The 20666-nt window shown below is 41.5% G+C and overlaps 1 protein-coding gene across 1 annotated transcript; it reads left to right on the top strand.

Annotated features, from left to right (window-relative positions):
* Positions 1-17263: 17263 nt before the first annotated feature.
* LOC144249324 (PRAME family member 12-like) lies at positions 17264-19712 on the top strand. Its single transcript, XM_077791579.1, has 4 exons — positions 17264-17388; positions 17767-17923; positions 18228-18343; positions 19139-19712. The coding sequence occupies exons 1-4, from the start codon at positions 17264-17266 to the stop codon at positions 19710-19712; spliced, it is 972 nt and encodes a 323-aa protein (XP_077647705.1).
* Positions 19713-20666: the final 954 nt, after the last annotated feature.

The raw sequence follows: 20666 nt of genomic DNA, 5'->3' as shown, positions 1-20666 counted from the left end.
TTTTTTGCTTGTTTACAAAGTAAAAGATCTAATAAACAGAAGTGCTCAATAGCTTCCTGGACATTCCCTGAATTCACATGAGTTTTTGCCAAAATCTCATGTGAAATCTGAAAAATCACTTTACCTATTAGCACCCACCCCCTCACACAGGTGAAAAAATAGGAAAAAATTGGCCTAAAATATGTAGAAAAAATTTCTTCCTTTATTTAAACAGAACAAAATTAAATTTATCCTGACAGTCTTAATAAAACTTCAAAAGTGATTTAAATGTTTACAAAAGAAAACTCTAAAAAGATTTAAAAAATATAATATTTTACATAAGAGATATTTGAAAATATTTTATTATGCAAGAATTTGGCTTCAGCTGAATAGACCAATATAATTGTACAAGGTATTTTCCAAATGTTATAATAATTATGGTTATGTAAAATTTAACCATTTACCCTGACCATTTTAATAACAATTATAGTTCGATATGGTGGCTCTCCCCTGTAATTCCAATGACTAGGGGTGTGGGGGGTTATGGCAGGAGGATCCCAAGTCCAAAGTCAGACTCAGCATTTAGTGAGGCTCTAAGCAACTTTAAAAGACCCTGTTTCAAAATAAAACTTAAAAATGGCTGGGGATGAGGCTCAGTGGTTAATCACCCCTGGGTTTAATTCCCAGTACCAAAATCATAATAACAACATCATTCATTACAAATAAATACCTTTTAGTCTTATTTCTTTTTAACCTCTTCACTGAGCAAACATTCCCTGGAGAAACTGGATCCTTCTAAAATTAATTTTCACTAACAATCACTAAAAGGCCAAAACAGTATAAGGAAGACCTAAATGAGAAATAAGCAGGTTTGTATGGCTCCCATAGACTAGAATTTAAGAAACACATATATCACAATAAATGTGACTTAAACTGCTTATCGTACTCATTGTCACCTCCAAATGTATCATGTTATCATTTTATCAACTTAAGTCTTCATATCTTCTACAACCATATACAATATTCCTCTTAAACAAAACAAAGAATTTTCTGGACTTTGTTATTTCTCTCCTGGCATCAAGAGATCTATCACAGCATTTTCATTTATCAGTCACTCATATGAGAAACTTGAGTTCAGGATCTCATTAGCTCCTGCCTGCATTATTTTAATAGGCTCTTAATTTGTCTCCTCATCTCATCTATTATCACTTGATTTCAAAAGCATCAGCCTCCCAGGAAGCTCAAATATCACTTTAATCATACTACAACTCAGTTCAAGAATCCTAGCTTGAATTTTATCCTATGAGCAGTGGAAATCAAACTATAATGGCATTCAAAGGCTTTTTCTAATCTTCTGCTTTAGCTCTATATGAACTCTGTGGAATCAGGATGATCTAGAACCAATTCTATGAGTGTCTTGCTCAAGCTGTCCTCCCACCTCACTTTCTTGTCAATGCAAATTCATCCTCCCAGCATGCTCAACTGAAATGCAAATACAATTTTCAGTAACCAGTACAGCTGTAAATGAACTCTTTTTCTTTATAATTTCATGCTCACATATTGTCTGACCCAATATGTGAGCATGAAATTAGTCATAGTGTCTCCTACAGACAAATAGTATAATTATTTTTTTTAACTTGATGTAATTTTTTGTGGACCCTTTTTTTGTTGTACTTCTCACAGTTTCTAATGGCTAGAAACTGGTAAATGCACAATTAATATTTGGTGAAAAATGAAGTATCTGCATGTTTAGGTTTTATACAAAGCCAAGTGTGTGGTGTGTGTGTATGTGTGTGTAAGAGACAGAGAATTTTCTATATATCTCCAAGACTTTTCTCTAACAAACAAATACTATTTCACACTAGTTCATGTAGGGGGGGTTTCAAGCCCATCCCTAGGTTTGGTGATTCCTCAGGAAAACTCACAGGACTCAGCATATAGTTGTATTATGGCTACTATTTATTACAGCAACAGGATACAAAGCAGACTCAGGCACAATTTTTTTAGCATCAAATTGTCACATGTGTTGTCTACTAGGAAAACTCATTAGAGACTCAGTGCTGAAGGTTTTTATTAGGTTGGTTACTTTAGCACCCTTTGCTTAATTTGGACCCAAATGCATGACTCTCAGAAGGTGTTTATCAAGAATCACACTTTGTGCAATCTAGGCACATTAAGCAGCTTGTATCATTTAGATGAAGTTTTATATCAGGTATAGAAATATTTAGATCTCAGGTTCCCAGACACTAGCCAAGAACAACCTGGTAAACCTTTCTAAAGAGAGCAGTCTTGAGTGTGCTTTATTATATTATTGATTTCACATTTTTTTATGGAGAAATGTTACAGTGTTTAATGTTTCTGATTTAAAAGAGTCAGACAAATGGATTTTTAGAAATTAAAACCTAGCATTTAATTATAGTTGCATTCCTAGACTGGCATCCACTGGGTAAGTGTTATGTAATTTTGAAATAATTTACTTACCACTGGTATTTCAGGATTTCTTTTTTCCCTTGTAAAATGAAGAATGTTTCTTAAATCAACTTTTTTGTACTTGTCAGGAAAAAGGAATTAACTATAACATCTAAAGCAAGCAGACCTTTTTGAAAAAGTTCGTCATGTACTCTTTAAGTGCCAACCAAATGCCAAATCACTGTTGGGTATCTTAGGCACATCAGCTTACTAAATCCTCAAAATTGCCTCAAGTGTTAGTGACAGATTCAATTTTACAGATTTTTAACTTCGAGAGCCTAAGTAACCACATCCAGGTCTACCATGGTGGAACTGGAATTACACTTAAACCTACCTCATTTCAAACTCTTGTTCTTAGCTTTATGCTAACTCTCTCTACCTAACTTCAAAGGCACATAATTCTTATTTTGAATCATTTCCCTCAAACTCTGTTTCTTTGTTTGTTTGTTTGGCTGTATCAAGCACTATTCTTTTCTTCCATAAAAACAAATTTGTAATGAAAGGATCTGAGGAGGAGGGGTGGGGCTGTAGCTCAGTGGCAGAGCACTTACCTAGCCTGTGTGAGGCACTGAGTTCAATCCTTAGCACTGAATAAAAATAAACAAAGGCATTCTGTCCATCTACAACTACAAAAATAAACAAAAAAAAAAAAGAAAGAAAGAAAGACTTGATGATAAAGAGGGGGGATAAATCAAGAATCAGAGTTTCCCCATTCTCTGCTCAGCCTAAAAGATAAAAAAAGGAGAAAAAAAAAGCAATATGCTTAACTGTGTTTACCTTGATTAAAGCCAGATTTTAATTGGAAGAGAAAGGGTGAAGCTTATCACAGGATAGTTTTTCATTTCCAAGTCTTGCAGAGGACAAATCAAATGATACCCACTGCACAAAAAAAAAAAAAAAAAAAAAATCATTAGGAAACTGCCTATTTAGAAACTCTTCAGCACAGAACACACTTTCCCCCTTTATCTGGCATCACCCTGTTTGAAGTTATACCTGTATCAGAATCTTGTCATTACACATATCATCTGTGGGGATTTTAAATCATTTATTCACAAAATGTGGATCCCTAGGCTTTCTGTGAGAATTAAATAGGAGAGTATATTTTGTGAAGATAGTATATTTCAGAAGGATCGTGAGTTCAAAGCCAGCCTCAGCAATGATGAGGTGCTAAGCAACTCAGCCAGACCCTGCTATAAATATAAAATACAAAATAGGGCTGGGGATGTGGCTCAGTGGTCCACTACTCCTGAGTTTAAGCCCTGGTAGCAAAAAAAAAAATTATTTCAAAAGGCCTAGTGGACATGTTTGCTTGCAATGATTAAATAACTGACTTAAGAAGGTAGCCAGCAAGTGTCCTTACCACCAGGTATCACCATTGGGCCAGGAGTACTCACCTAACTGCTCCAGGTAGTGGGGTAGAACCTAGGAGCAAAACAAGACTACCACTTTTACCTACAGTACATTCAAAATTGATATATGCTTTTCTGCACCTTGGGAGCTGGTATTATACACACACACACTCACACACACGCACAGACACACACACACACACACACACACACACACACACACACACATATATATATATATATATATATATATATATATATATATATATATTATTTGCACCATTCATTATTCTCTTGCAGGTGTGCTAAAAATTATGTACTATAATTAAAAAATAGCTGAATATACTCAGATTTGTTACCAAAGTTTAATTTTTAAAATTATCCTCAGTGGACTATTTATTAATTTTGAGAATCAATAGTGCTTTACATATCCTTTGGTTTAGCCAACCAGACATTATTGGGCTCCCATAGACTTCAATATTGCCACAGTGGAAAATTTTCTGGCTCCAATTCTACAATCCATTGACATTATTTTCTTTACAATTTTAAAGGGATGATAGATAAAAAGAAAGTACAGTATTTTAGTGTAAAAATAAAGTTTGTGACCACTATATGTGGGTTAAACAAAGATTATTAACCCTTCTCCTTGACCTCAAGAACTCCAAAATTCAGTTATAAGCTTTTTTTTTCCTATTTTTTGAAAAGAAAGAAAAACACCGTAGGGCAAATCTGTCAGTCTGTGAATAATCCTGAAATTACTCAAGGAACATTGCCACACCTGGCTGCATTCTGGAACCTACTAATGTCTCTCCCAGAGAGTGCACAGGGTGCACAGGGAGAGGCTCATTCCAAAATAAGCACAGATTTTGGGCTTCCCTCCTGTTTCTAAGTCCCCCACATTGAGACTCACAGTGGTCACTTCAAGACAGGTAATTTGATGAGCATTAGCTTGCAGCTGGAGGTGCAATCTACAGTCTCATCAACTGTTGCCTCATGTGCTAGGAGCACTTGCCTTAAGTTAAGGCCGACCTGGCCTTCCTCAGCCTCAATCTGGTTGTGCAAAACCCCTCCTAGTCCACCAGAAAGAAGAGTGACATCAAGCACAGGCTGTTCACAGTGGTCGTTCTGGAACTCAGAACATCTGGGAACTTTTTTATTTTTAACAACAGCTCCAATTCCACTTTGTATTTTACAAATATGGAAATGTCTTAAGGGAAACAAGAAGCATCTTCTCTCCCCCTTTGGCCATCGCTCCCATTCCTAGAGAATTGGGAGGAAAGAGCTGTCATCAGGAACCATTTGGAGCCAGGAATGGAGAAGCCAAGGCCAACCTAGTTAAACCCATTTGTGGAGCACTTCGTGCTGATGGATACATTCCTGACTGGTTTCAGACAGGTCTCTGGAGGACAAGGAGCTCAGGAGGCTGCCTGCCTGACTAGAACTAAGGGGCTAAGGGAAGGGATGCTTTTCACCAACCAGCCGATGATGCGCAGGTGGGGTTTGGGGGCTCGGGTGGACCGGGAGGCAGGGAGGGCGTCTTACCTGGAGGACTCCGCAGTGAAGCTGCCGCCATACAGCAGCCACATCTTGCAGAAGAGGATGCCATTGACAAAGGGTACCCAGGAGAGCTCCTCAAGATCGAAGTCCACCTTAAACTTAAACTTCTTCATCATTGTGAGAGCCAGGCGCTGGCAAGCAGGCTGCATGGGCTGCTAGGGCAAGCGCCCCCTTATCTCTGTTGAGCCCCAGATCCACCCAGACCCATGGCCAGGGCCTCTATCTGAGCTGGGGTGGGGGCGGTGCGAGCCCACAAGGCTGGGACTGGAACCACGGCTTCTGCCTATCTGGGACCACCGCCTGCCCTTCTCGTGGCAGTCAGGGCTGGAGTGCGGCAGCGGCTGTGGCCTGGACCCTGGCCGCCTTTGGCAAGCGGTCGTGCTGTAGCTGGCCTAGGGAAAGGGCACCCTTTACCTGCGCACCTCTCTGCTGTGGCCAACACAATATTTTTTATACGCTGGACTCTATTCAGATCTATTTCTTTCCCAGGACTCCACTCCAAAGTGGCACGCTGTCACATGTACAAGATACATATGACAATCGAGCCTCATCTCAAAGTTAGCATTTTCCATCTCTTAACTTGCAAATGTTCTCAAATACTCTATGTGGCTTTTAGCATTGCTTACATTTAAACGGAGCATGTTGGTACCTGTCTGTAATCCAGCTATTCAAGAGGCTGGAGCAGGATGATCATGAGTTTGAGACTAGTATGGAAAACAAAGTGAGATCCTGTCTCAGCAAAGACAGGGCTGGGAACCAGATATTGTGCGCCATGACTGTAATCCCAGTGGTTTAGGAGGCTGAGGCAGAAAGGATCACAAGTTCAAAGCCAGTCTCAGCAACTTAACAAGGCCATTATCAGCTTAGTGAGACCTTGCCTCAATATAAATTGAAAAGAGCTTGGGATGTGGCTCAGTGGTTAAGTACCCTGAGTTCAAACACCAGTACCAAAAAAAAAAAAAAAAGGACATGAAGAATGGGGAGGAGAAAGAGGGGTAGAAGGAGAATAAGGAGAAGGAGGAGGAGAAGAGAAAGAAAACAACAACAGCTAAGGGCAAATGGACAACCCTGACCTAAGGCAGACTCCACGTACAAGCTACCCATTGCCTCTACTGGGCACAATGACATCTGGCTCTACAACCCAGCAGTAGAAAGTCACTTGATAGGAAAGGGGATACACTGGGACAAGCCTGCCCCCTACTTGCTCTTTTGACACTGATTTTTAGGTGGTTCTTGCTTCAGATTACACTTTTATGGGATTGGCACTGACTGTGGAGAGTAGCCATGAAAATTAATTCAAAACCAATCTCCCCCACTCCCAAAAGTGATTTTATGTTTGTTTGTTTTTGTTATTGGAAGGTGTGTAGGGGCTGGTGGTGCACCTGGGTAGGGGCATCTTGGAGGGCAATGGGGAGACAAAACTAGAAAACTAGACCCCATTTGTTGGTGAATCTAGCTTTCCTGCTGGGTGTTTTTTCTTCCTGGACTAGAGCTCCTGTGACACCTGGTGCAAGCAGAGCCTGGCTGCATGTGGCCTCTGGGAACCGAGGGCCTCAACTCCCCAACTCCCCCAAAGGCCAGTCTTCCTACCCTTCCCACTGTAGGTTTCTTCCCTGCCCAGGAGAAGCTTTACTCCTCTTTGTAGTGCAAAAGAGCAACCTCAGGTCAAGTTGCCCAGGGCCACCTCCACGGTGTGCCAAACTGCTCATGGTCACTCAAGTGAAAGCCACTCTTTTTCATCTTGGTGGCAATGATTCCTCTGATGCTGTCTCTGTTTCTTGTTAATTCCCTATAGGGAGCATGGTCCTCTCAACAGCATTCTGGAAATGTCAAAAGACCTCAGGCCATGTTCTAACACTGCCCAAGCCTGCCAAATGCCACTTAGCAAGCCCTGCCTGGGGACACCTCTCCAGCCCCAGCTCCCTGCTCTCCCCTAGATCCAGGTGATGAGTGGTCTCCTATGTGCCTTCTGTGGGAACCTCCCAGCCAAACATTCTGGTCATCCCCCCACACCTTTGTTCACTCCAGTGGCTTGGGTCATAAGATTATCTCCAGAGTCCTGATAAGGTACCAGCCTGAAAGACTTTAGGACAGAAAGGACAGGACTCTTTGGATTTGGAAAAAGCCTTGGACAAACAAAAGCTTTGGAGAAGATTCAGGAAAACCCCTGAGGAGGAAAGTTGAATTGTGTTCTGGTTGGGATGGCACCTACCTGGGTTATGGAAACCCAGATAAAACCAGTCATTGTCAGAGGATCTTAGCAACCAGAGAGGGCTTCTGAAACTGCCTTTTGTCAATAGTTATCTAGGATTCAAAACATGCTAATTAACAGAATATATATATATATATATATATATATATATATATACACACACACACACACACACACACACACACACACACAAATATATCCATTTGATGGATTAATCCACTGATTGGATTATAGCTCTCATGATCTGATCATTTCACCTCTTGCATTAACACAGAGGCTTTTGGAGGACAACTTATATCCAAACCATATCAGAGACACTTCCTTTGACAGATATCTTCTGCTCCCCAACTTCCCAAAGAGCTCACAGTTCCCACCTCAGTGGATTATGGAGACTGGACTCTCATATTTAACATACAATGATACCCCAACCTGGGTGACTATCCTGATGTGACCAATGGAGTTCCTCTTTGGGAAGTTCCTTCAGGTAGGAATAAGGCCCTGTCATTTGTCTATGTTCCCTTAATTCTTTTCACCTTTGATGAGTAGAACTACCTCAGGAAGAAGGACAGGATGGGTTTTGAAAGTCTATATTTGTTAAATTAATAATTTTGATATGATATATGTAGGTTAATATGTTTTTCTAATTACATTCTGCTTTGTTCTAAGGCCAATTTACAAGGGGGTAATTCTCAGTCTAATATTTTTTTAACAAATAACCTACAAGGCTTTTGTTTGTCTGTTTTGTGTAAGAGCACCAGGGTACTCTCTGTCTACATGTATTGCCATGTCTATATATATTTAGTACTAAAAATTGATATATGAGCTCAGAAATTAAAATTTAAAAAATGGATACAAATACTTTTGCTTCATATGATTTAAAAAGTTCAGTTGAAATTGGGTGAATAAATAAAAGTCAAAATGTCTTTAAAGTTACTAATGCAGAGTTTTGTTTCTAGATGATCAAATATTTAATAAAATTGTAATGTCTATAAAGTGTCTAACATCCATTGTCTCTAGGATTTTTCTTCAATGGGAAAAAATTATAAATGCTGTTTAATGCACTAGTCTTACACCTTTTTTAAAAAATGTAAATTTGTTCTGACCTATATGAAAGTATTCATGGATGTGTTTGTTGGAGACATCTGATTGGTTTACAAAGTTTAAATGTTAACTATTAAATGTAATATCAAATAATCAAACTTTTTAAATTCCATAAGGTAAAATATTTAAGCATTCGTGGTGTTTTCATAATATGGTAAATTTTAAAAAATTCAATTTACTTTACATTATATACAAATTGTCAAGAGGTTTCAACTGCATTTCAATTGGAGTACTATAAATATATTTCCTCTTATTAAAATGAATTAATTTATCTAAATTCAGAAACTGATAAGGGTTATTTTAAGGTATAAACAAAAAGAGGAGTCCCTGGATCAAAAATTATTAAAAGCTTCTAAATATAAAAATATATTTAGTAAAAAACATGTTTCCAGGTAAGAAAGTCTTTTGTGGTAAAACATAATTATAATACATCTAAGTAAACAAGAAGTTCTAAGTAAGTAATGTAAACATCTATAAATAAATGAGAAATATTAAAATGTTTTTTATAACTAAGTTTTTTATAAATATAATACAACTAAATAAAAGTATTCAAGGTTATTCCCTAAGAGCAAATATTAATGTAGTGATATAAACCAAAGTTTGATTTACTTATTAAAATGACAAACACTTCTTAAAATATTATTTACATTGTGTCTGTTAAGTTTTATTCTCTAGAGCTACTAACTGAACAAATGAAGGTTTGTATACCTCTGGTGAAACAGCAACTGTTATTTTAGAGTATTGTTCCACATTACAGAGTCTAAAACTTGGTTGATATAAAAATATCAATAAAATTGTAGTACACTACTCTTCTTTACATATTAAGTGTGCTTGCTTACCTTGGCTTGACCCCCAAATCTCACTTTTGTGGTTTATTGGCTTAAATATGAGGCATAACTGAAGGTGGTATGTTATTCTGACCATCTTGCTTTTAGAGAGTAGAGTGTCTGCTGCTGGCCAGCAATAAAGGCTTAATTGGAATGACAATGTGTGGTCTGAGAGTTATTTAAGGGTCTCAGTATCCATATAAAATTTATCTAGAGGAATTTTGCAGTCTGAGGATATAATTCTCCTTTTAGTTATGGCACTTACTCCCAGGTGCAATGTAATCTCTTGAGGGTTTTAAATGCTCTACGGCCAGATACTGAGGTGCACACTTACAGTCCCAGTAACTTGGGAGGCTGAGGCAGGAGGATCAGAGATTCCAAGCCAACCTGGTCAACATAGTCAGATCCTGTCTCAAATAAAAATATAAAAAGTGTTTGGGGGTGTAGCTCAGTAGTAAACTGCCCCAGGTACATAGTTCCAGGTACTACACACACACACACACACACACACACACACACACACACACACGTCCAGCAGCCTCATGCATGTCAAGTGATTGCCATCAGATTCAGACAACTCAAGGGAGCCAAGACTGACAATGTAATGGCTTAGAATATTCCATGGTCACAGTGTCCCAGCTGATGATGCTACTGTGAAAGATTGCAGAATGAAAATGAAATTTATGTACCAAATCCTCACAAAACTGGAGGGCAGGGGACCATGCAGGAGAAGGTGCTTGAGCTTGATAGTTTGATAATAGACTTTCAGGAGGACTCTGCCAAAACCACAACATTACACCAAAAAAAAAAAGGCTTCTAAACTCCTAACTTTCCAAAGAAGATCATAGGATTTTTATCATTGGCTCTCAAGAGATTAATAAAACACAGAATGGGACATGCAACTTCCAAGAAACTCCAGGAGAGCCTTTCTTCTGCACTGCAGTGGATTCTATTATGGTTCATTCTCAAGCACATTTTGAAACTGCTGGGCAATGATTCCAAAGATAATTAAAAACAGTAATGGCTTCCACATGGAATGTTCCAGTTGAACATCTCTCAAACAGCTGTTCTTTTAAGCAAGGTGAGGTGGGCCATGCCTGTAATTCCAGATTCTGAGGAACCTGAGGAAGGAGGATGGCAAGATTCAGGCCAGTCTTGGTCATTTGGCAAGCCTGTTTCAAAATAAACCAAAGAGAACTGGGCAGTTGGCCCCTGGTACAATGCTCAGTGCTGGAGGAGGGGAGAGTAAGATTTTAGGCTTCAAGTTGGTTTTATCAAGTTCTCTGATTACATGGGAAAAGTAACAACTAAATCATCTCTGTTAAAATTTGAAGTATTATTTCATAGGACATAAATTTCTGTATTAACTTTAAATATCTTTCATCACTTTGGTTAAATGACTTATCTTTTATAATGATTTGGGACCCCAGGTTTCATTAAGTGCTTTAAACCTTTGGAGATTATTGACTAACTTTTTATGATCAAAGTCTACATTGTCATTTGACCTTGAGCTAACATTGGGATGTTCTAGAGAACTCCATGTTTGCTCAAGGGATTTCTAGAAGAGAGACATTAAGGCAATTAGCCTAATTTGATACGAGGGGAAGTCCTGACAAATATAACATAACTTTTTCAAGTTATATTTATTTAGATATTTTATTAATATTTGCTTTAAAATGGCAAAAATTCACAAAGAATCTCATATGTTTTTAGACATAATTCTGGACACTATATTAAAATGTATGCCAATCAAATCACCTTGTTAATAACTGGTTATCGTAAATTCCCAACAGATTTTTAACCATGACAATTCTAAATGTTTAGCATCAAGAGTTATCATTTGGGTGGGGATGTGGCTCATGTGGTAGCATGATCACCTGGCATGCAAGCATCCCTGGGTTCAATCCTCAACATCACATACATATAAAGATGTTGTGTCCGCCAAAAAATAAAAAAATAAATATTAAATCTCTCTCTCTCTCTCTCTCTCTCTCTCTCTCTCTCTCTCCCCCTCCCTCTCTAAAAAAAAGAGTTATCATTTGGATTATTGCCCTGAACATAACTAAAATCAGATTAATTGATTAAGAAGACAAAAACCACTAACAAAATTACTTGAACACAGGTCTATCATCTATCTATCTATTTATTTATTAATTTCTTTATTTATTGTGGCTAGGGTTCAAACTCAGGGCCTCATGCATGCTAGGCAAATGCTCTATCTTTTAAAATTGGAATTCAAAACAGGGTGTGGTGGTGAACACTTTTAATCCCATCTGCTGTGGTGTGAAGTGATAAATACAATCAATACGTTTGTCAGTTATGGATTCCAGATTAGTAAAAAATACAGATGATGGATATAAAAACTTGAAAAGTGAGATAAGACAATTATAAAGCAAGAACTCTCATAGGCAGGCCTGAGACTCCATTTTGCTACCTTCCTCCTATGAAAGACTCTTATAAGAGCTGTTTCTGAGAAACTGAAATGGCAGCTGTTTTCTTATTTTAAAAAAATGCACTTCTGTACTTTCTACCCCACAAATTGTACCCTACTCAGGATGCACTGGTGGACGTGGAGAGCTGTATCCTGGGTTTGATGCTATTGTGGGTCTACATGACTGAAGTAGATTCCCATCCCAATGACCCCCACCCAAATTCAGGATGTGACTGTCTAGCACCTGCTTGAACCCAGGACTGTGCTCAACTGAACTGCAAAGCTAATGTGCTGGCTCACTGACTGGAAAATTTTGATCCCGCCTAGAGCCCAGAGGCCCCACTTATTAATATTTTAATTTCTATGATTGGCTAGCTTTACATGAGAATAAGCAAGTCAATGAGTTATGTATATTGTGCTTATAATGTCTTTGGATGGATCAGGAAGCTCCTGTCCTCTCACAGAGCTTGAGACTCTGTGGTGGGTGACAGTCCCTAGTCAGGTAAGTAAAGATCTCTTTTGATTTGAAATTCAGACTTAGAGTGCTTTCTGGAGGGACTCCCCATAACACCATCTATTCAGCAGGCTAAGGCAGAAGGGTCTCAAATTCAAGGCCTGTCTCAGAAATTTAGTGAGAACCTGTCTCAAAAAAAAAAAAAAAAAAGAAAAGAAAAGAAAAAGAAAAAAGAAAAAAAAACTTTAAAAAATGGGCTCTGGATGTGGCTCAGTGGTGTAATTCCCCTGGGTTCAAACCTTGGTACCCAAACTGAGTTCATGAAAAATTTAATTAACTAAATAATTAACTAATACAAATAAAAAAAAAGCTGAGGATGTAGCTAGTGGTAAAGCTCTCCTGGGTTCAATGCCCAGTGTTAAAAAAAATAAAAAATAAGAACACATAAATTCAGGGCCTAAATATTTTTTTTAAAATGATCACCTGTACTCATAAAATTTCTGCAAAAGTCTAACCCTTCATAGAACAGTAAAGGCCAGAGCTTGGAGATGAGATACCCAAGGCCTAATGAATAGGCAAAATTGAATTTAAAAGTGATTTCCTGGTGGAGGTACTCTGAGAACCACTCCCTCCAAACCCACCTTGTTCTTCAAATGTGGCTTAATGAGTTTTAACATTGATTCCTAGTCATCTATTAATTCCCTCCAATGGGGGACTGGACCAAACAGGAAAAATCTATCCTGGCACTGAGATAGAATCAAACCCTAACCATTATGTGATACATCCAGAGAAAAAAATCTTCATCCAAAGGGGGAAACATAAATGGTGCTCAAATTAACAGGCAGTAACTGTGTCAAATCCTGATTAAGGGCAAGCAGGGTGCTGCAAAGGGAAGGTCCCTGGGCAGCCCTGCCTAATGGTAGGAACTATCACAAACCAGTCAGCCCCAATCTCAGCTCTGCATAAAATCCACCCAAACCCTCACCCCCCATGTTTTCTAAGAGGAAACCTGGCCAGACACCACCTATTGTCCTTGAACTCAGGCCACACTTGGTACTGAATCTGTAGAGCCATTAATAATTGATTCAAAGCTGCCTTTGACACCCTGTCTTCCTTTGCCTCCTGGATGGGGCTCTGACTCATATTTCTTTGAGGGTGCTGCATTCCTGCCCTATTATGTTTGACCACACTTGTCCTTTGGAGAGCCACTGTCTGTTGTGACTTAGGTTGATTGTCATTTTGACCAGCCTTGTGCACCAAGTCAGGGGTAATAAGAGAAGTCAGTGCTGTGGCATGAAGTCACCATTTCAGCTGGTTACACACAGACAAATTCCAGAGAAACTTAAAATTAAATCAGAGAGTAGATTTCAAATATTGTAGAGCATAAAAACCAGAGACAGTGTTGGATGTAGCCTTAATCCTATATAGCTGCACACACACATGAAATTAAATGTGTTTCATTTGTGGCAAGGTATTATGTGAAACAGAAACCAAATATAACCTTAGCCAATTATAATTATCCAAATAACATATGATTATATGATGTGAGCAGGGATATTTTCCAACAAGATACCCCAAGAGACCATCAAGGTTTAGATGCTGTTCTCCCAACAGCTTACATGTGACAATGTTTTTGGAGGAGAAATGATTGGTTTATACCCTTAACCTAGCCAGTGAATTAATCCCTAGTGGATTTAACTGGGAGATAATGGGGGCAGGTGGGCTGTGGCTGGAGAAAGCTGATCTCTGGAGTGTGAATATGGGTGTACAGTTTGTATCTGCAAGTGTCCATCTCTCTCTCTCTCTCTCTCTCTCTCTCTCTCTCTCTCTCTGCTTTCTGTTAATGTGAGCCTCTTCCCTCTGCCACATGCTTCTGCCATGAGATCCAGTCTCAACTTGGAGGTGCTGTCTCTGGATTGAGGCCGCTAAAACCAAGCCACCCAAATAAACATTTCATCCTCTGTAGTTGTTGTCTTTGGGTCTTTTGGTTACAGCACCATAAAGCTAACTAAAACAAAGACAGACTGAAAAAACAGAAATTCAATTGTCTAACCACCACCCATCAAACCATTCCTTCTACATGTTCTCTGGAAGTGCTCACCTCACATGGCTCATCCAAGCATTTCATCTCTTTCTGTCTATCCGTCCTCAATTTTAGAATTTCATTTTGCTCAGACTCTTGAAATTTTCCTTTGCTTCTGTTCTCCCAGGCTAAAAGCCTTGGAAAGTGCCTGGGGCAAAGGTTTTCTGGGAGATGTGCCCTGGGGCAGTCCCTGATTCTGAAGGAAGTCTCTCTAATTGGTGGCTTCCCTGAAGTCAAGGACACACCTGCTGTCCATCCCTGTGTCTTTCTCTCCAACATCCCAATTTGCCAGCCATTTCCACCCTCAGTGGCTTTCAGAGGTTCCCAAGTCTGATGGGGCATGGTGGCCCGTGCCTGTAATCACAGCAATCAGGAGACTTGAGGAAGGGGCATTGCAAGTTTGAGGCCAGCCTCAGCAACTTAGGGAGGACCTAAGCAATTTAGTGAGACTCTGCCTCCAAATAAAAGCAAAAAAATAAAAAGGGATGGGGATGTGGCTCACTAGAAGAGAGCCAATGGGTTTCATCCCCAGTACAAAGAGACAGAAGAAATATTGCACTAAGTCTAGAAAACTGATTCTACCTTCCTTTGTGCTCTACCTAACTTCTTGTGCTCATATTTGCTGCAAGTTAACTTGATACTCGTGTGACTGTGGGAAACACAGTTTCCATTCTATAATCTTTGTGGATGACACTACTGTCTTCAAAAAGCTGTTTTCTCTCTGGAATTTTCAAACTATTTTTGAAAATTATATTTTTCAAATAATTTTGATATGACAAAGATCCCTGTAGAAAGTTATTTTCAAGCAATGTTTTTCTTACATTAGGGATTAAATACTTTTATATCTCACAGTAGAAACAGGAGGGTCACATATGGACAAAATTGAGTCCATGGTGGGGAGTGCATGGACAAAGTCATCGCTGACTCTCACATCTCCCGATTCTGCACTCTTGCATGACCATCAGATTCAATGAACTAATGCAAGGAAAAAAATCCCAGCATTATTAAGTGGGTGGAGATTTTGGAAGGTGATCACATACGGCTTTCTGATTGGATGCTGGTCAATCAGATGGAGGTGGGGGCGTGGCCAGAGAGGTCCATAAAAGCTTCTGCAGAGCCAGAAGAAAAGCACAAGCCTCTCGCAGCCTAAGGAGACACATCCTGACCTGCGGAAGCTCAGAGCACCTGCACACCTGGCTAGATCCCGTAAGTCCCTCACTGGCCTAAGGAACAGCGCCTTCCCTCCTCACCTGTGTGGATTCAGGAACAATTTTGATCCTGTCTTTTCTCATGAACCAACTTGGGCCTTTGATTTTGACTCTCAGTGTGGTTTTGCCTTTCTGCTGAATATTAGGATTCCCATTTTGGTTCATGTCACTTTCAAATTCCTTTTTTTTCTTTTTTTTTTTTTTCAGTACCAGGTATTGAACTCAGAAGTACTCTACCACTGAGCCACATCCCCAGCCCTGTTTTGTATTTTATTTAGAGACAGGGTCTCACTGAGTTGCTTAGCACTTGCTCTTGCTGAGGCTGGCTATGATCCCTTGATATTCCTGTGTCAGTCTCCAGAGCCCCTGGGATTATAGGTGTAGGCTCACATGCCCAACTTTTATTGATTTGTTTAATTTTGTTTTTTAAGATTTATATGGACAATATAATTTATTTATTTATTTATTTATTTATTTATCTGGTGGTATGGTGATTGAACCCAGGGCCCTGTACATTCTAGGAGAGCACTCTAATAACAGAGGTATAGCCCCAGGTCACTATTTATTAATTTTTATGTGCTGCTGAGGATCAAGCCCAGTTCGAGCCCCAGCCACTTTCTTCACCAAGGAGATTGGATTCCTATTTCATTCTAATTGATTGCAATTCTATTATCTGATGATGGAAATATTTATATTGTGTGTCTATAAATTATACTCTTTTGCTGAGTGTGGTTGCACACACCAATAATCCCACCAACTCAAGAGGTTGAGGTGGCAGGAGGACTAGAGTCCAAAGCCAGCCTCAGAGCAGGAAATGCTACACAAATCAGTAAGACCCTGTCTTTATCTCAAATACAAAATATTGTTAGGGTAGTGGCTCAGTGGTTGAGTGTCCTAAATTCAGTCGCCAATATCGGCCCCTAAAAGAGTATACTGTATGGCCTAGGTGGTTTTGTACTTTTATAATTTGTTTAAACAAATTAAACCAAAAACTTCAAATGATCTCATGAAACAGTTCACAGACTCTATTCTGATCTGTTTGTTCTCTTCAACATCTCCCTAAGATAGCAGAATGTCACATGTGTAACAGATATCCATGAGACTCTGTTGTAATTTCCAAGTGTTTTATAATATGGGCACATGCTTTATAAATGCTCATTTTTTAAAAAATTAAAACAAATGTCATCCATATGAGGGCAAGTCCACTTCCAGCCATATAGTTGTTGAATCTAGGAGACTACAGTTTAGGTCACATGACACTCCACTTCCCCTTTTAAATGGACAAAATAATAATCCAAAGCTTTCCCCCATAAGGGTGGGTCATGCTTGTAGACTTCCCAGTACCCCCTTCCCAGAGGCTGCCAATGGATGGGATAGTGACCTTTTCCCTGGACCATTTTCCAGGATTTTTCTTCATTCAGACTCCCCAGGATGAGCTTCCATTCCCCACCCATGCTGCTAGAGCTGGCAGGGTGCAGCCTGCTGAGCAAAAAGTTGAGGGCTTTCCTGGATCTGGAGGACCTGCCCATAGAGCTCTTCCCACCACTCTTTGTGGAGGCCTTCAGCAGGGGACACACTGAGGTCCTGAAGAAAATGGTGCAGGCCTGGCCCTTCACCCGCCTTCCCCTGGGGGCCCTGATGAGGAAGCCACAGCTTGAGATGATCCAAGTGGCCCTGGATGGGCTGGACATGCTGCTTGCCCAGCAGGATCACCCAAGGTGAGGGGGACCTAGGTGTCCTGGAAGGGAGCACCTTGGTGCCAGGGAAGGAATGGGTATAGGCAGGGAGAGTGGGTGCTGAATTGTGCACGACAGGCTTCCTGTGCTGCCAGCAAGGAGGGGTGGAGAGGCCTTGGCCATGCTGAGCCCCATCTGGGTAAGGCTTCCAGATGTGGAGGTGCTTGTGGCAGCTGTGGTGACCCATAAAGGAGGCACTTAACTACCCCTGCCTCAGTCTGTACAAGTGGGGGCACCAGGCTGCATTGGAGGGAAGTGGATGGAGAAAAGTGAGACAGAAGGAAGAGGTGGAGCAGGAGGCAGCAGCTGAGAGGTGAAGGAAGGGGCCTCAGGGCTGAGACTCTCCTGTCATCCCCGCAGGAGGTGGAAACTGCAGGTGCTGGATTTGCGGGATGTTCCCCAGAACTTCTGGAGGATGTGGTCTGGAGCCATGGTTGATGCCTGCTCACCAGAGAACATTAAGAAGAATCGTACATTGAAACTTAATCCAGCAATGGCAGCTAAGCCACCCTTCAAGGTAGTCATAGACTTGAGCCTCAGAAAAAGACCCCTGGATGACTTCCTGACCCACTTGTTCCTGTGGGTCAGACAGAGAAGGGACAGGGTGCACCTGTGTTGCAATAGGCTGAAGATCTTTGGGAAAACCACCAGCTATACCAGGAAGGTCCTGAGACTGCTGCAGCTGGACTCTGTCCAGAAGGTGGAAGTGCACTGCGCCTGGGCGCCCTCCACCTTGGCTGCTTGTGCTCCTTTCTTGGGCCAGATGAGGAACCTGAGGAAGCTGCTTGTCTCCCAGCTTGTCTTCCTAAACCTCCCCAGAGGAGCAGGAGCAGCTGCTTGCCCAGCTCACCTCGCAGTTGCTCAGGATGGACTGCCTTCGGAAGTTCTGTGCCAATTCTGTCTTCCTCCTCGAGGACCACCTGGAACAGGTGCTGAGGTGAGTAAGGGGGAGAGTGAGCACCCTCTGCAGACCAGTTACAGGAAATTTGCGCCTACCAGCCACTGACACTCTCATGGTTAATAAGGTACTGGAAGGTAAATAACCCATCCTTTATTTCCTATTGGATCCTGAAGCTAGTTCGCATAACTTGTGTTGGAGCAGACTCCTTAAGGAGGATCCATAGTCTGGGAAGTGCCACCATGCTGGGAATCCAGTTGGGAGGGACAGGAGCTAGGGATGGGATTGATGTTCCCTCCATGGGAGGCCTGTCCAGGGAAGGTGGTGGAAAGTGGGTAGAGAAGAGGGCTTGGAAGGAGGGAAGCCCCCACACTGACACCTGTCAACAGGGAAGCTCTGTGCTCCCCAGCTGGGAGCAGAGGACCTGCCTCTATACCCACCTGGGGAAGGCTGTTCTGAACTCCAGGTAGTGATCCTGGGTGTAAGGGTCAGGAGCAGGGGTGGAAATCCTCCTGAGGATATAGGGTGTGCTCTCAGAGGGTTAACCCCAGTGGATTTTGTTACATCCTGCCCAAATTTGTCCTTCATACATGACTCCCCATGACCTCCTGTGGCCAGACCTGTGACTTTCTGCTTGGCAGTGAGGAGGGGACACAGAGATGTGGTGAAAGGCTCACCCTGACATGGGGTGATGTGAATGACCAGATTCTGCAAAAGGTAGCATCCTAAGTGTGGACCATTGTCAGATCACCAGGGTGACTTTGGTTTTGGGCCAATTTGTCTTCTGCCTCCATGACATTGGTCCTCAGCACTAACTATCTGGTTTTTCCTTAGGCACCTGAAGACCCCCCTGGAGATCCTCTCAATAACCAACTGCCCACTGTCCGATTCTGACTGGAATTATCTTTCCCGATATCCAAATGCCAGACAGTTCAGACACCTGGAACTGAGGGGCATCAAACTGACCGATTTCAGTCTGGAGCCCCTCCAAATCCTGCTGGACACCACTGCAACCACCCTCAACAGCCTGGACTTGGCAGCTTGTGGGATCACTGATTCCCAGGTCCAAGCCCTCCTGCCTGCTCTGAGCCGCTGCTCTCAGCTTGTGATCTTGAGAATCCATGGGAACCGCCTCTCTATGTCAACCCTGAGGGACCTGCTGCTTCACACTGCCAGGCTGAGCCAGTTGAGCATACAGCTGTATCCTGCCCCTCTGGAGAGCTATGATGCCCGGGGTACCATCCATCCAGGGAGATGTTCCCAACTCTGTGCTGAGCTGACAGCAATAGTGAGGGATTTTAGGCAGCCAAACATTCTTGTGTTCTGTACTGTCCCCTGTCGTCATTGTGGCTCCAAGTTCCTGTATAACCAGGGCCTCATTCACTGCTCCTGTCCAACAGCTGCCTAGTTGGGTGTGTTTCAAAAGCATACTTCTAGGCATTTGGAGGTATAACCAAGATGTAAGGTCACCTTAGAGGGAACACAGAGCCCACCATTTCAGACATTGCCTAAAGTGTGGATGGGGAAAGGAAAGTACAGCAGGGGGCTCCATTGGAGGGAAGCCCCCCCCCCCCAAGGATAGTACTTTCAGGACACGTGTCTCTATGGAGACAGACATAGGGACCTGGATTTCTAGAATGGGATTCAGGCTTGATGGGCACAGGAAGATGCTACTTTCTTTCATGACTGGTCCATAAATCGTCAGAAATGAACAGAATCTCAAGGTTAGTCTTCTGCCGTCCTCTGCACTGGATTTACTTGGCTTTCTAATGAAACCTTGGGATTCTCCAGGTGCTGATGGAGAAAGAAGGCATGGGGTACTTGGTGAACAATGAGGTTCAGCCCCAGGAAGTCAAGGTATCAAACTGAAATCTGGTCATGATGTGTGGCTACTCTGTGGCTTAACACATGCAGGTTCACACACGTGGATTGGAACATTCTATGTAGGCATTGAACGTGAGGCATTTAAAGAAAACCTCTTCTAGTGGACCTCAGTGCCACCCACACATTCAATGCTGGTTCTTTCTCATGAGTTTCCATGTAGACCCAGAAACCTCAGGTCCTGGTCTCTGGGTGTGCTGGGCAAGGGCATCTGTGCATAAGTCAGGCCCTATTTTCCCACTCCCAGTGCCTGCAGGAGGTGTCCATGCTGCACATTGATCAGAGCCTCTGGGCCTCACCAAACCTTGCCTGTCATCCACCTAGGTAGTCTGTCCACAGTTAAATCTTTGGTGCTCCTTGAAGGTACCCAAATTCCCTTTCAGCAAAATAGTAGAAACATATAGGTAGACAACACTTGTGAATATTTTAAAATGAAACTGGATCAATTTGACCCACCTGTTTGGAGGGGGGGTGGGTAGCA

Source organism: Urocitellus parryii, chromosome 11, assembly GCF_045843805.1.
Source record: "Urocitellus parryii isolate mUroPar1 chromosome 11, mUroPar1.hap1, whole genome shotgun sequence".
Classification (NCBI taxonomy): domain Eukaryota; kingdom Metazoa; phylum Chordata; class Mammalia; order Rodentia; family Sciuridae; genus Urocitellus; species Urocitellus parryii.
This window is presented reverse-complemented; position numbering and strand designations above follow the sequence as displayed.